The sequence below is a fragment of the Prinia subflava genome, chromosome Z (assembly GCF_021018805.1).
Source record: "Prinia subflava isolate CZ2003 ecotype Zambia chromosome Z, Cam_Psub_1.2, whole genome shotgun sequence".
Lineage (NCBI taxonomy): Eukaryota > Metazoa > Chordata > Aves > Passeriformes > Cisticolidae > Prinia > Prinia subflava.
Window position 1 is genome coordinate 16,643,706 of NC_086283.1, and position 12,495 is coordinate 16,656,200.

Sequence of the window (12,495 nt, forward strand, 5' to 3'; positions counted from 1 at the left end):
ATGTGTCTCTACCACCCTGCTTTGACCCACATCTTCTTTGTGTGCAGTAATTCTCCTATATCCACTTCAGAGGACAGAAAATAATAGGCTTACATTTCAAATAGACATTAGGTAACAATTTTTGTTTTTAAGGAATAAGAGGTCTAGAGAGCACACAAAATTGCCATCAGTGCAGGTCTTAAAAAACACTGGGGTGATGAGACAAATACCTTCCAGAATTGGTATAGATTGATTTTGCCTTAGGGCAAGTCCTCCCAAATGTATTTTCTATGGCTCTAGTTTAACATAAAAAGATAACAGAAGAGGGGAAAACATGAGAGCAACATAAGATTGGCCTTGATTCCTGCATCCTGTAATTATTTTTTTACATTTGTGATAAAAGCTGAAATGTACCTTGATTTTCTAAAGTTTTTGCCGCATGCCCTCAGAAAGGATTAGGAGCAACAAAGATTCAGATAAAAGCTGGGCAAGCAACTTGAAAAGTGCTGGAATACAGAAGACTTCTCAGGCTGCTGGGAAAAGTCTGGAAATGCAATTTCTTGGGCAGATCCATCAGCATGCTGTGCACTTGGAAGGTCTACCAGTGGGAAGAAGGGCAAGCTGCATAGAGTGGAGGTCTCCGTTCTTCCTTGTTTTTTTTTTTTTAAGCGAAATCTGGAAGTCAATTTTTAACAACCTGTCAAGTTCCTTACGTAAAATGCAAAGCAGTATTTGTTCTGGGAAGGCAGTTAGCTCACTTCCACTCTCATCACACGCCTAATGGGCTTTTCCAGCTAAACAGTGTATCATTTATGTTTCAAGCATGGCATTGTGTAGGTTGTCAGCTGGAATGAAGATGTGTAATTTTCCTTGGGCTGAAATAATATCTTCCGCAGCAGCACTATAGCATGTGCTCTTCTCCAGCATACCTACGCTGACATTCTGTCACAGAACTGTGCATTGATGGTTCTCGCAGGGAGAGGACACACACAAAGACAAATCTAATAATTTTTTTAGGATCTAGAAGGATGGATCTAGGAGGATGTGCTTCTGTTTCACATCCTGATAATTTTAAATGATGGGAGCTGCTTCTGCAGCTCTGGGTGGAGGGTGAGTGGTGTGTGACCAACACAAGCACATCTTCCTCCTCCCCATTTTGATTCTATCAGTTGACTTCTGCCCATGACAGGAGGCTGGAAGGAGAGGATCTTAAGGTCCCTTTCAACCCAAACCACTCCATGATTCTATGACTCAATGTAAAAGCTGCTTTGATTTCTAAGTTACTCTCAATTTACCCCCAGATTGTTTATTTTTAGTGATACATACACCAGGAAATGTGTGCTTTATTTTAAAGCAATAAAAGGATTTCAGAAGGCATGTTTATCTATGAACGCAATTATTTGAAGTCAGAATTCTGTGGGTTGTTAACAATAGGTTGGATGATGCAAAAGAAATAAAAAATTACTGTAAAATCACAGCAGTTGTGGTAAATCAAACAAAACTTTCCCCACTCTCACCTTACTATTTAGACTGGCACAAAACTCCACCACTTTTCATTCTAGTTAAGTCAGAGGATGCAGATCCAAGGTATAGGCAGCTCACTCATGGGTTCCTGAACACGTTTTAAGTCTCTTCATAGGCAAGCAGCTAAGGCTGTCCTCTAGTTCAGCATATGTACAGTGGTTTGGTAACCCTGGGATAGGTAAATCTTACATAGGATGACAGCTAAAGCTTCTTCCTGCCTGTGTGAATCTGCAGTAGTGATTAGCAGTACACCCAAGATGTATAATTGTTTCTAAATTTAGCAGACAGTTGTTATTAGGACAACGAAAGAACTGTCATTATGGGAAATGATTTGAGATTAAAAATCAAAATACTGGAAAGATAATTGCCTATTGCATAAGATGATTGTTGAGCCTTAATGCACAATTCTCTCTGCTTTTAGGTATCCAGAAGTATTTAGCATGTAATGGCACTTTAATGGTTCCAAATTAAATGTATTATGGAGAGTTTCAAGGATACCCAGAAAAATTATCCTTGCCAAATTACTTCATACTTGATTGCTCCTGTAACTAGAGAAGTGCAAGGATTCCAGTGTTTATTTTTTCTCTCTTTTCTAAAAAATGATACCGATATTTCACTGGCCATTCCCGCACTAAAACTGACTGAGGTAACTCCTGGAAAAGGGGGCTGGAAGGGATGCAAGAATGGAAAAACAGGATAAAAGGTATTTGGAGCCATAGATTAATGACAGCATTTGAGATTCTGTTGCAGGGAGATTGCATCATGCTAACTCCACTGAACAGTCTGCATTTGAGCATTATTACAAGATCAGAAAGTCTTTTCACCAGAATGATAGCCCATCTTGTTGCTGCACCACTGAATGCTTCTTTGGACAGATCCTCTGAACTGAACTTCTATCTCACTTTTGTAACAGTGAGGGCTGGGATGGTGTTATATTTGCTTCTAGACATTCTGATAAGACTTGTAGTATTTGAAAGTTTAATTGGGTAGCTCATCTTAGTTTCAAAAAACAGGGACACCATTCCAATTAAACACTGCTTCCAGATTTGATGCCCTAAGTCTCAGTACCTGCACAGCTTTCCCTCTGCCCTTGGTGTAAAATCAACTCCACACAGATAAACCCAGAAATAAACCAATGATTTTTTTCTACTAAATAGGTAGTCTTTGACAATAAATGGTTATACTCCATTATGAATGTGACACAGATGAGGAAATTGTCATTGAAGTGTACTAAAAAACATTTTCCATTTTCATAACTATGTAGTTGTTTTGTTTCCAGCTGCTCGGGAGACTGGGCAATGATATAAAAATACAGGACAGAGAAAATGTTCCCACTTGGTGGTGAAAATCATCAGATTGGCAGACACTGAAATCAGGCTCTTGTCATCACAAGTGGAAAAATCCAGCATGGGCAGTGTCCTCTGCAACATTCCTCCCCTTTGCCTGAAACTTTTTACTCTGAAATAGATGCCTGGCAAGATGGAGAGGTGGTGTTCTCTTTGTTTTGGGAGGCACTCACTGTGATGCATGGAAATGACTTATTCCCATACTCCCAGAAGTACAGAACAGGACTTAATACAGCCCTGAATGTGTTGGTAATTTGCTCTGAACATGGTCTGCTCTCTCTGACATGGGTGCTCACTCCAGTGTCCATTCAGGCTTCTCCACTTAGTACTTCCCTGCCTGAAAGTTAGAAAATGGATTGGGAACAGTCACACAGCCATGAAATGGCTTTTTGTCTCCTCATCTTGCCATTATGTGTCATGCCATTGACAATTTAAATTTAAAGAGAAGACACTGTGATAAAATCTTTGGTATATGGCCAGAATGGAAATAAGTCACGTGAAGATTTATCAAGTCTCTGAGGGTGTCCAGCACTTCTTAGAATGGCTTAATAATAGTGAGACAAATTCTCTGGACATGTTTTGTAAAATAAAACATTTTAATAGTGGCAAAAATAATAAACATCATAGAACAAAGAAATATAAGTCCAACACAGTATAGAAAACAGTCTTACACTGGTAAGACAGTCCAAAAAAGCACAGAGCACCTCTGTGCTCGTCCTTGAGTACTAAATGACCTAGGTAAGCTATTTGACACCTTGCCCAATGAAATTGGCAACAAGCTTTGAGGTACACTTCCAAAACCCAATGAGGGCTCTTGTGCTGGCACTGAGCCACTTACAATGAGAAGGCTACAGAAAATTCTAGTTTAACTTCCTTACATGTTCAGAGGTAAATTGAAACTGTTTCTCTTATATAGAAACACCTCTAGGGTGTGGAAATGCATTCCTACAACACTAAAGCTGTAACACATTCTGACTGATGTAAGTCAGAAACAAGTCAACTACACACACTCATCCCTGAGAAGGTTGTCTCTAGAGCAGGGACTCCCCTTCCAAAAACAAAGGTGGCAAAGCCAGTTCAGAAAACACTAGGAAGAAAAATACATTTTAGAAGTCCGAGTTACAAATGCAAAGTCTGGGTTGTAAGTTGGAGTTGTTATAGGACTCCAGGTCAGGACTTTTTGATGAAGGAGCAAAAAGATTTCCATCATGTCAGAAAAACATGACCTAAAAAGAAGGCTACTCAGATTTGCTGAAAGGGGTAGATTTATATTGAACTGGTCACACTGTTACAGTTAAATCAGTTTTCTCCATTCTGGGAGGAGTAGGAGGAATGTGCCTGTGGTGTCCCAGCAGAAAGTCCTGATTTGCACTAAAGGGATTGGGCACATGGACAGCAACCAGGATCATCTGTAGGAGAGATCCTAACCTAAGAAAAGCCTTTTTTAAGAGAAGATGCCACAACAGAGTCTACCTAATTCTAGGACAGACAAGCTGTTCAGAATCTCTCTACTGTTAACACCTGACAAACATAAATGTCAGTTCACTCAGAGGACAGACAGAAGAATACATCAGCCAGCAATAAACAGATGGTGAAACTGCTAAGAGAGAAAATTAAAGGGTCTAAAACGAGTTTGAGACATAAAAGAAGAATTAAGACTACTAAATAGTTCTATTCAGAAATGATACAAATAACAACCAAAAAAAAGTGAGTTAAAATTATCCTAAAAACCCAGGCTAGCTAATATAGCTGCAGTTCAGTGTGTATTTGTTTTGTGCTCCTAGCAGTTTAGCTACAAAGCATTCTGACATATTTGTATAAATTACAATAAATGCAGCATGACCAATGTACTTTGAAATACCAAAAATAAGCAACACAAAATACTTACTATTTTGGAAAATAATTTTCTTTAATGAGTGAGTTAAGATTTTCGCTGTTTTCTTCATATTTTGGCTTGGTGCAGAGCAAATGGTTCTGAAAGATTTTTCTGAGTGGGTGACGTTATGCAGCACATGGCAGTGATTTAAGTCAGTACTCACACTGCATTTAAACAGAAAACGTACATTAAAAATACAGATAATTATATACTCTTGAGTACTTTACTTATATTTTTTGTTGCATGGAGTTCAAAAGGAGCATTTATTTTCTGTGAAGCTGGAACCAAAAAAATAGCCAGAATTACTTAAATTGCTTTTCACACCAGGAGGCAAAGCTCTAAAATAATGTGTTAGAGTACTTTACAGTTTGGAATACTAATGCCATTCTCTTCATTTTCAGCTGGATTTGAACAACAGAAAGCTATCAGAAATAGTTAAAATCCTGCTATCATAAACAAATTACAGATGTGGTTTGCTGTCTGTACTTCGGATTTTCATTGTATTTAGACAATGGTATTTTGTGTACATTTTAAAAAGTGTTTTTCACCTCCTATTGATCCACTAAGGCTGTATCTTAGGCTCCATAAAGAGAAGATGGGCAACTACCTAAAACCTCCAGTAATGTAAGTCATATAAGGACTGAAGAAAGAATTGTGAGAAAACATGAAACTTCCTTCTGCCACATTCCCCCAGGGAGGCAGAAAGATAGAAAAAAAGGATTTTCTCAGTGGAAAGAGAAAACCAAGAAGAATTTCATGCTCCTCTCAGCAGGGTTATACATATGTCCTGTTAGAGAGAGAGAGGGAGCAGGGAAAATGAGTCTGTGTTTCCAGATAGGGTGTGGTTCTAAAGTCTGCAGCATCAGAATGGGCATTCAGGTCAGGATACACAAACTCAGGTCCACTTTGGGATGAACAGCACATGAAGTACCAAGAGTAAAGAGAATTTTAAGCTTTTGCCACTCTCTGGAGTCACTTGCATCTGTGACACCTCTTGATGTCCGCAAGAAGCTTTAATATGGTTTGAGAGGTCTGTCTGCTTTCTCTTCATACCTGAATCATCCCCAAACCAACTGCTGGGACCAACTCACAACTCAAGAAACCAGTCCTGTGGATGATGAGTTGCACAGAGGGATATCAGTTCAGGTCCTCCATCCCAGCATACAAAATGCTTGCATGACAGAACTATCAAGCCTCAGAGTTCACATTGCCATCTCAAATCTCTTGGACCGATCTGGAAACCCAGGGACTCCAAGAGTTGGGATCTCTGCTGCTGGCCAAGCTTTGGTGCATCAACCAAAATTTGATGTATCAAAGTGCACCAACCTCTAGTGCAATTCAAGGCAAGCAATGAGCTTCTTTCAGCTCAGTTCCCATTTCAGCTAAACACCTGATGCATCATTCAGATGCTACCCTTGAGTACTCAACACTTGGTGGAGTGCAATTAGCTCCCAATGTTTGATGACACCTTGAATCTCCCATGCAGGAAAATGAAACATTTTATGTAAGTATCTGACATTAAACTGTCACAATCTGCTACAGTTACTGAACTCTGTATTAAATATAATACATGGTACTACGCCAGTGTGGGTGGACAAGATAATCAGGATCCTCAAAGGTAGCTAAATCTGTGAGCAACCTACATACTGTGCCTGCATGAAAGGACATGTTATGGTTGATAATGATAAGAACTTCTCTTCTAAAAGCACCTTCAAAAAGCATAACTGGAATTTTTAACCCATGAATCCTCTTTCCATTAGTGACTCCTTCTCCCACCATTCCACAGCACAGATCTTCCATTTGATGTACAATCTACCACCTGGTCTTTCACCACCTGATATGTGTGGCATGGTTATATTTCAAAAGATTGGGCCTGGGGCTTTTCATGCAAAGTAGTGAGAGAAGGGTTGTTTTTTTTTTAATAAAAGAAACAAGCTTGATTTTGTTTGTCTACATATGTGCAGCTAAAAAGACTCAGCTACTAGGTTGCTTTTCTGATTTGAGCAGGGTACTTTCTCCACTCCAACGTCACAGCTCAAGAACAATCTGAAGGAAAAATACTCCAGTGAACAGATCTTAACTTTCAAGGCATAAGGCTTCAGTACTTTGATCCCATTTCCACTCCCAGTGTTTAGGAACTAGATCTTGGCTTTCTTAATTTTAGGAGATTTAACTCAATGCACCACATTTCTTGTATCTTAGTTTACGAAAAAGTTATTCAGGAGTTCATCAAAGTAAGATCATTTGAGGACATAATGAGATTAGTTGAGATTTGACTGTTGACTTGTCTAAAGATAAGAAAACCCATACTACTAATAACATGTCTGAGAAAGCATCAAGAAAAGCAATTTTTCTCTCAGAAGATTTGAATCATCAGGTGTACCATTCAAAGCCAATGCATACAACTTTAGCATAAGTTGTGGTTTTGATGTCAGTGGGAAAAAAACCTAAGTGTTACCAGAATTGTGGCCATAAATTTTGGTTTTATATTGCCTTCTGGAAGGTCACTGAATTTCTGTGATAGAAAGGCTAATCAGAGCATAGTCTGTCTCCATAGCTTTTTCAGCAAATACTAACTATATTGTGATATATTTTGTCTACCATTAATGTATATGGAAGAGTTTTGTGTTAAATCAGTATATTCTCTGCTTACCCATACTAGAGAGAAAACTATTTCAGGTTTTAATTTTATTTTCATTTTAGAACAACAGTAACAAAGGTTTGTATGTAATATACAAACCCTAATGTTACAGTTTTGATACAATATGATATTTACTTGCCAGACATCTCCAGGGATAAAAAAACCACTTCATTTCAGCTAATGTCTTTAAAGGAACTCTGTTTCTCTTTTCCTCCTCCCTCTCTGTTCCACTAGCTAAAAAGCCAATAAAAAAATTCTCCTCCTCCCCAGTTCAGAATAAGATCTATGTGCATTTCTCCTAGCCATGTTTTGAGATCCAGAAGGGGGTGAAAGTAGTTAATGTGCAACAGGAATCTGAATTTCAGACACAAACCTGTACCTTTTCATTGACCCTGCTGATCATTGATGAATTGAAGCCCAGCCTGGGGAGAAGAAACAGTTAAAGAAATGTCTCAATTATACTTGCAATCAGCTAACCAGACTTCATGTGCATCTGTGGATGGTACAGAACTGAAATCAAGCTCTGATAATGAAACCATGAGTGAAGAATGGACCGAAGACTCCTTTCCAGGATTGGAAATACTGTGCATAATTTATATTACATATGCTGTGATAATTTCAGTGGGTCTCCTTGGAAATGCAATACTCATCAAAGTTTTTTTCAAGATTAAATCAATGCAGACGGTTCCTAACATCTTCATCACCAGCCTGGCATTTGGAGACCTGCTGCTTTTGTTAACGTGTGTGCCTATAGATGCAACACGTTACATTGTGGATACCTGGCTCTTTGGAAGAATTGGGTGCAAGCTGCTGTCTTTCATCCAGTTAACATCAGTTGGAGTATCAGTGTTTACCCTGACTGTTCTCAGTGCTGACAGGTGGGTCTGAGCAACTGATTTTCCAGGAGATGCTGCAGGTTTGAAATCAGAAATTAATAAAATATCAGATATTATCATTTCGCACAGTCTTAAATGGCACATTGTAATAGACTAAAACTCCCAAACTACCAGTCTCACGTGTAATTTAAAAATGCATGTTAGTAAAATTGTAGCACTTCTTTTTAAGGGAGTGAAGTGAGAAAAAGTCTTTAACTATTCTGACCTTTTATTAGTTTGAAATACAGTACAAGGGTTTTTCTCAATTGCACAGAAAAGAGAAATGGCTTAAGTTGTGAAAAAGACAATATATTGGTGCTATCTAGTGGTACAGTGAAGTAGTCAAAATGAAAAGTAAAACTGAATATGAGTGAAAATTCTTTAACCTATGCACTCAGGGAGGCTTTAAAATCCTAGAACATAAAAGACTGACATGGGATAAAAAGCCAAAAGAAAACACAGACCAAACCGGGGGACAAAGAGGTGACTCTCATGATTTGGTGGTTAATGTAATTTTCACCTTGAAATATATATATACATATATATATTTTCTCTCTCTCTTGTAATTCTTCTATCTTTTACAGCAATATTTTATCCCGGGGTTGTGAAATTAAACTCAGGTTGTAATGATAGCATTGCTAGGTGGGATCAGTGTTCTGGCTGCTGTCAGGAAGTGCTGAATCTGTTGCCTGTGTACTTCTTTCTTGAATGAACAAAACTAAGATGAGATTTCAGTTTAATCACCAGGAGCAGAAGAATCAAGTACAAAAACAAAAGACAAAATTTAGTAAATTAAGGGAGAAAAAGATCTTCATCTGGTCTGGCAGCAATTCTGGATTATATGTAATAGAAATTCTTCATGTGTCCAGAATTTTACCAGTGGTAGTATTACTGAACTCTAAAATAATCAGCCCACACTGGAATGCCCACATAGGGTCAAATCAAGGAACTATGTAGACCAATACCAGCCTCTAGCAGTGGTAGTATAAAGATAAGAAAAGAAGCATAAGAAAAATAAAAACTTCTATCCAACTACATTTTTAACCCTATGTCTTCAGATGACACTGAACAGATGTGGTTTCTATCTATTTAATAACCACAAAGGATTTCTCTTCTGTATACTTTTTCAGTCTCATCTTGAACTTGCTTAGCAATGACTTTCACTGGCAGTACAAAACAACCCCTTTTATTTGTGCACTGCACACAGCTTCATTTGATGGTGCTGGCTCTTGTGTCAGAAGAGACGGTGATCCCTATTCATGTCTCCAGGCCATTCATGTCATAATCCATCCTTAGGTTGTTTGTGTTTCCTTTAGTTAAGGTGTGCAGAGCAACACACAGTAATTAAAAGTTGCATGAATTGCAGATACAGGTAATTGCACAATTGTCTCTTTTGCTATCCATTATTTTCCTAATACTACCTAACATTTTCCTTTTTTGTTGTTGCTTTAGTTTGGGTTTATTGAAGTTTTTTTAAATAAATTTTAAATTTTGAAGATAATACTAATGTTCACTATTCACTGTGAACTATCTACTGTAGCTCCAAGGTCTTGATCCTGTAAGATGTCAATCCAGAATTCACCATGACTAGATGACCTTTAAAGATCCCTTCCAACACCAACTTTTCTGATTCTACAGTTTAGACACTTGCTTCTGTATTAATTCTTCATGGTAGCTGTTATATGAATACTCTGCACTACATTCTCACAGAGTAAATACATTGTAAACTTAAAGAGCAAGCACAGATCCGTCATGTGCTTAATGCCAAACTGTTGTGTTCCAATATGCTAGAAGAACCCAAAGTCAGTGAAATGGTATTTATTTGATAAATAGCAAGCCAGCTTCTAGCTTTCTATTTAAATTTCTATTTAAATCTAGAGAAGAAAAAGACCAGATCCTCAGCTTCTGCAAAATGGTACAGCTAAGCTGTCTTAACCTCTGGGTCCTTTTTCACCAACTTTTCATGCCAGCCTTGTGCCCCCCTGGAGGGATTGCTTCTTTCTGCATAATCAAGACTCCTTTTAGGAGTAGGGTATTTTGTTTCCTGTGCTTCATCCACCTTCATGGAAGTTGGTGTTTTTCCATGTCCCACTTCCACACAGATTATCACACATCTACAGATTAATCCAGATTTTTCTTGTATGCCTGACTCAGTCCATATGCTGCAGAATCACAGGCATGAATCAACAGCAGTGCCCTCTCCTGCTTTATAAATATGAATGAATCCTGGAGCATTATTTTGAGTCATATCACTGCATTCAGCAGAGATCTTATGAAGACGACAGAAAGGAGGGGCCAAACATGCTTGGTTTCATGTATTTATAAAATAGTTAACTTTTTTCATACCTTCATCAGTTTCGCATACTAATTCCTTCATTTATCTTTCAAGGCAGTGTCACAAAATTAGGAATGATGACTGCCCTTAGTGATCCCAATCCAAAATTAGAAGTCGTCTTTACATAGGAAGGTTTTAATGGCAACTCCTGCCTGCCAATCCATTAAAATACGTGCTTGAATTTAATTTTTACATTTCCACTTTAATCCTAAAAAGCCAGCATCCGTTCTCATTTCCCAGCAAATTCCAGCACCCTTTGTTTAGCAAGAACAGTAATGGCTTTAGACTTCAGACTTTTAAGCAGTGTCATTATTTCTGTGTTTATTCTGACAGTGATGTTGGTCATTTTAGGTACAGAGCCATTGTTAAACCCTTGGAACTGCAGACTTCAGATGCGCTCCTGAAGACCTGCTGTAAAGCCGGCTGTGTTTGGATTGTCTCCATGATATTTGCTATCCCAGAGGCTGTTTTTTCAGATTTGTATTCTTTCAGCAATCCTGAGAAAAATGTAACTTTTGAGGCGTGTGCCCCCTATCCTGTATCTGAGAAGATCCTGCAGGAAGTTCACTCCCTGATTTGCTTCTTAGTGTTCTACATTGTGCCCTTAGCTGTCATTTCTGTCTACTACTTTCTTATTGCCAGAACTTTATATAAAAGTGCATCCAACATGCCAGCTGAAGAACATGGTCATGCCCGTAAGCAGGTAAGCTCTGATCAAGAACTAAACTCTCCAATTTTCCAAAGTCTATTGTGTTGATTAAATCCGAATTCTAAACTACAAAGCTTTACCTGATAATGGAGTAAAAAGCTCCACAAACTCCACCCATACCAAATTTGAATCCAAACCCGCTGTGCACTTAGGCACATGTTCATGACTCATCATTTGTGAGTGTTCACACTTTCCTAAAGAGCGACAGGTCTGTCGTGCTTTATCATGACCCTGTAAATTCAAGACTTAATGAATTTTAAACTCTAGGACCTCATCCATGTAAGCTGACACATTAATTACTGTATTTTTAAATCCTAGTCTAGATGAGAGTGTCATATGATTTATAATGGAAAGGAAATGTGCTCTGCACTGGGAATACTTTGTTAAAAAATTATGAAATAGATTTATTTTCCTGTTTACTTCTTCTGATTTACTTCTTCTGAGGTTTTTGTTTGTTTGTTCATTTTCTTTTTACTTTTTGCTTTTTTGGTTACTCCTGCATTTAGACTTTCACACTGCTTTGCAAATCAGCACCAACAACACAAACATTTTACTAATTGCTATTAATACCAGCTATGCACTACTTTCTTGTAGATCGAATCCCGCAAGAGAGTTGCAAAGACAGTGTTGGTGCTTGTGGGCCTATTTGCCTTCTGCTGGCTGCCCAACCACATCCTCTACCTGTACCGCTCTTTCACGTACCACACCTCTGTCGATGCTTCCACCTTCCATCTGATAGCAACTATTTTTTCCCGTGCCTTGGCCTTCAGCAATTCCTGCGTCAATCCTTTTGCTCTTTACTGGCTGAGCAAAAGCTTCCGGCAACATTTTAAAAAGCAAGTCTCATGCTGCAAGGCAGCATTCTGTGCAAAGCCTCCCAGTGCTCCCCAGAGCAGTTCTCCTACCAGAGCCTTGTCAGTCTCAGGCAGCATGCATGGCTCAGAAATCAGTGTTACACTGCTAACAGATTATAGCATCACGAAAGAAGAGGAAAGTGTTTAGTCCACGTGGGATTAAGAATGATGGAAACCGAGTCATTGTGATCAAGTCACTGCTACTGGGATCCTGGAAAGACGTGCCATGACTTGCTCTGTCTGTGAAAGTGTGTTCTTCAGGAGTTCCCCATTTTTAAAAATACAGAATAAGGAAATCAATCTGTGTAGGGGAAGAAGCTGCAACAGCTGAACTTTCCAGCGTAAACTCAGAGGGA

At 38.6% G+C, this 12,495-nt stretch overlaps 1 protein-coding gene across 1 annotated transcript; it reads left to right on the forward strand.

Moving 5' to 3' along the window:
* The first annotated feature begins 7,813 nt into the window (after positions 1–7,813).
* On the forward strand, positions 7,814–12,287 carry BRS3 (bombesin receptor subtype 3). Its single transcript, XM_063423992.1, has 3 exons — positions 7,814–8,244; positions 10,928–11,279; positions 11,880–12,287. The coding sequence occupies exons 1-3, from the start codon at positions 7,814–7,816 to the stop codon at positions 12,285–12,287; spliced, it is 1,191 nt and encodes a 396-aa protein (XP_063280062.1).
* The last annotated feature ends 208 nt before the right edge of the window (positions 12,288–12,495 follow it).

Bases quoted from the DNA above. Each gene is read 5' to 3' on its own strand.
- BRS3 (XM_063423992.1), top strand. From the start codon at position 7,814: ATGTCTCAATTATACTTGCAATCAGCTAACCAGACTTCATGTGCATCT. The intron at 8,245-10,927 runs GTGGGTCTGAGC...TGGTCATTTTAG, and splicing joins ACTGTTCTCAGTGCTGACAG to GTACAGAGCCATTGTTAAAC. The intron at 11,280-11,879 runs GTAAGCTCTGAT...ACTTTCTTGTAG, and splicing joins ATGGTCATGCCCGTAAGCAG to ATCGAATCCCGCAAGAGAGT.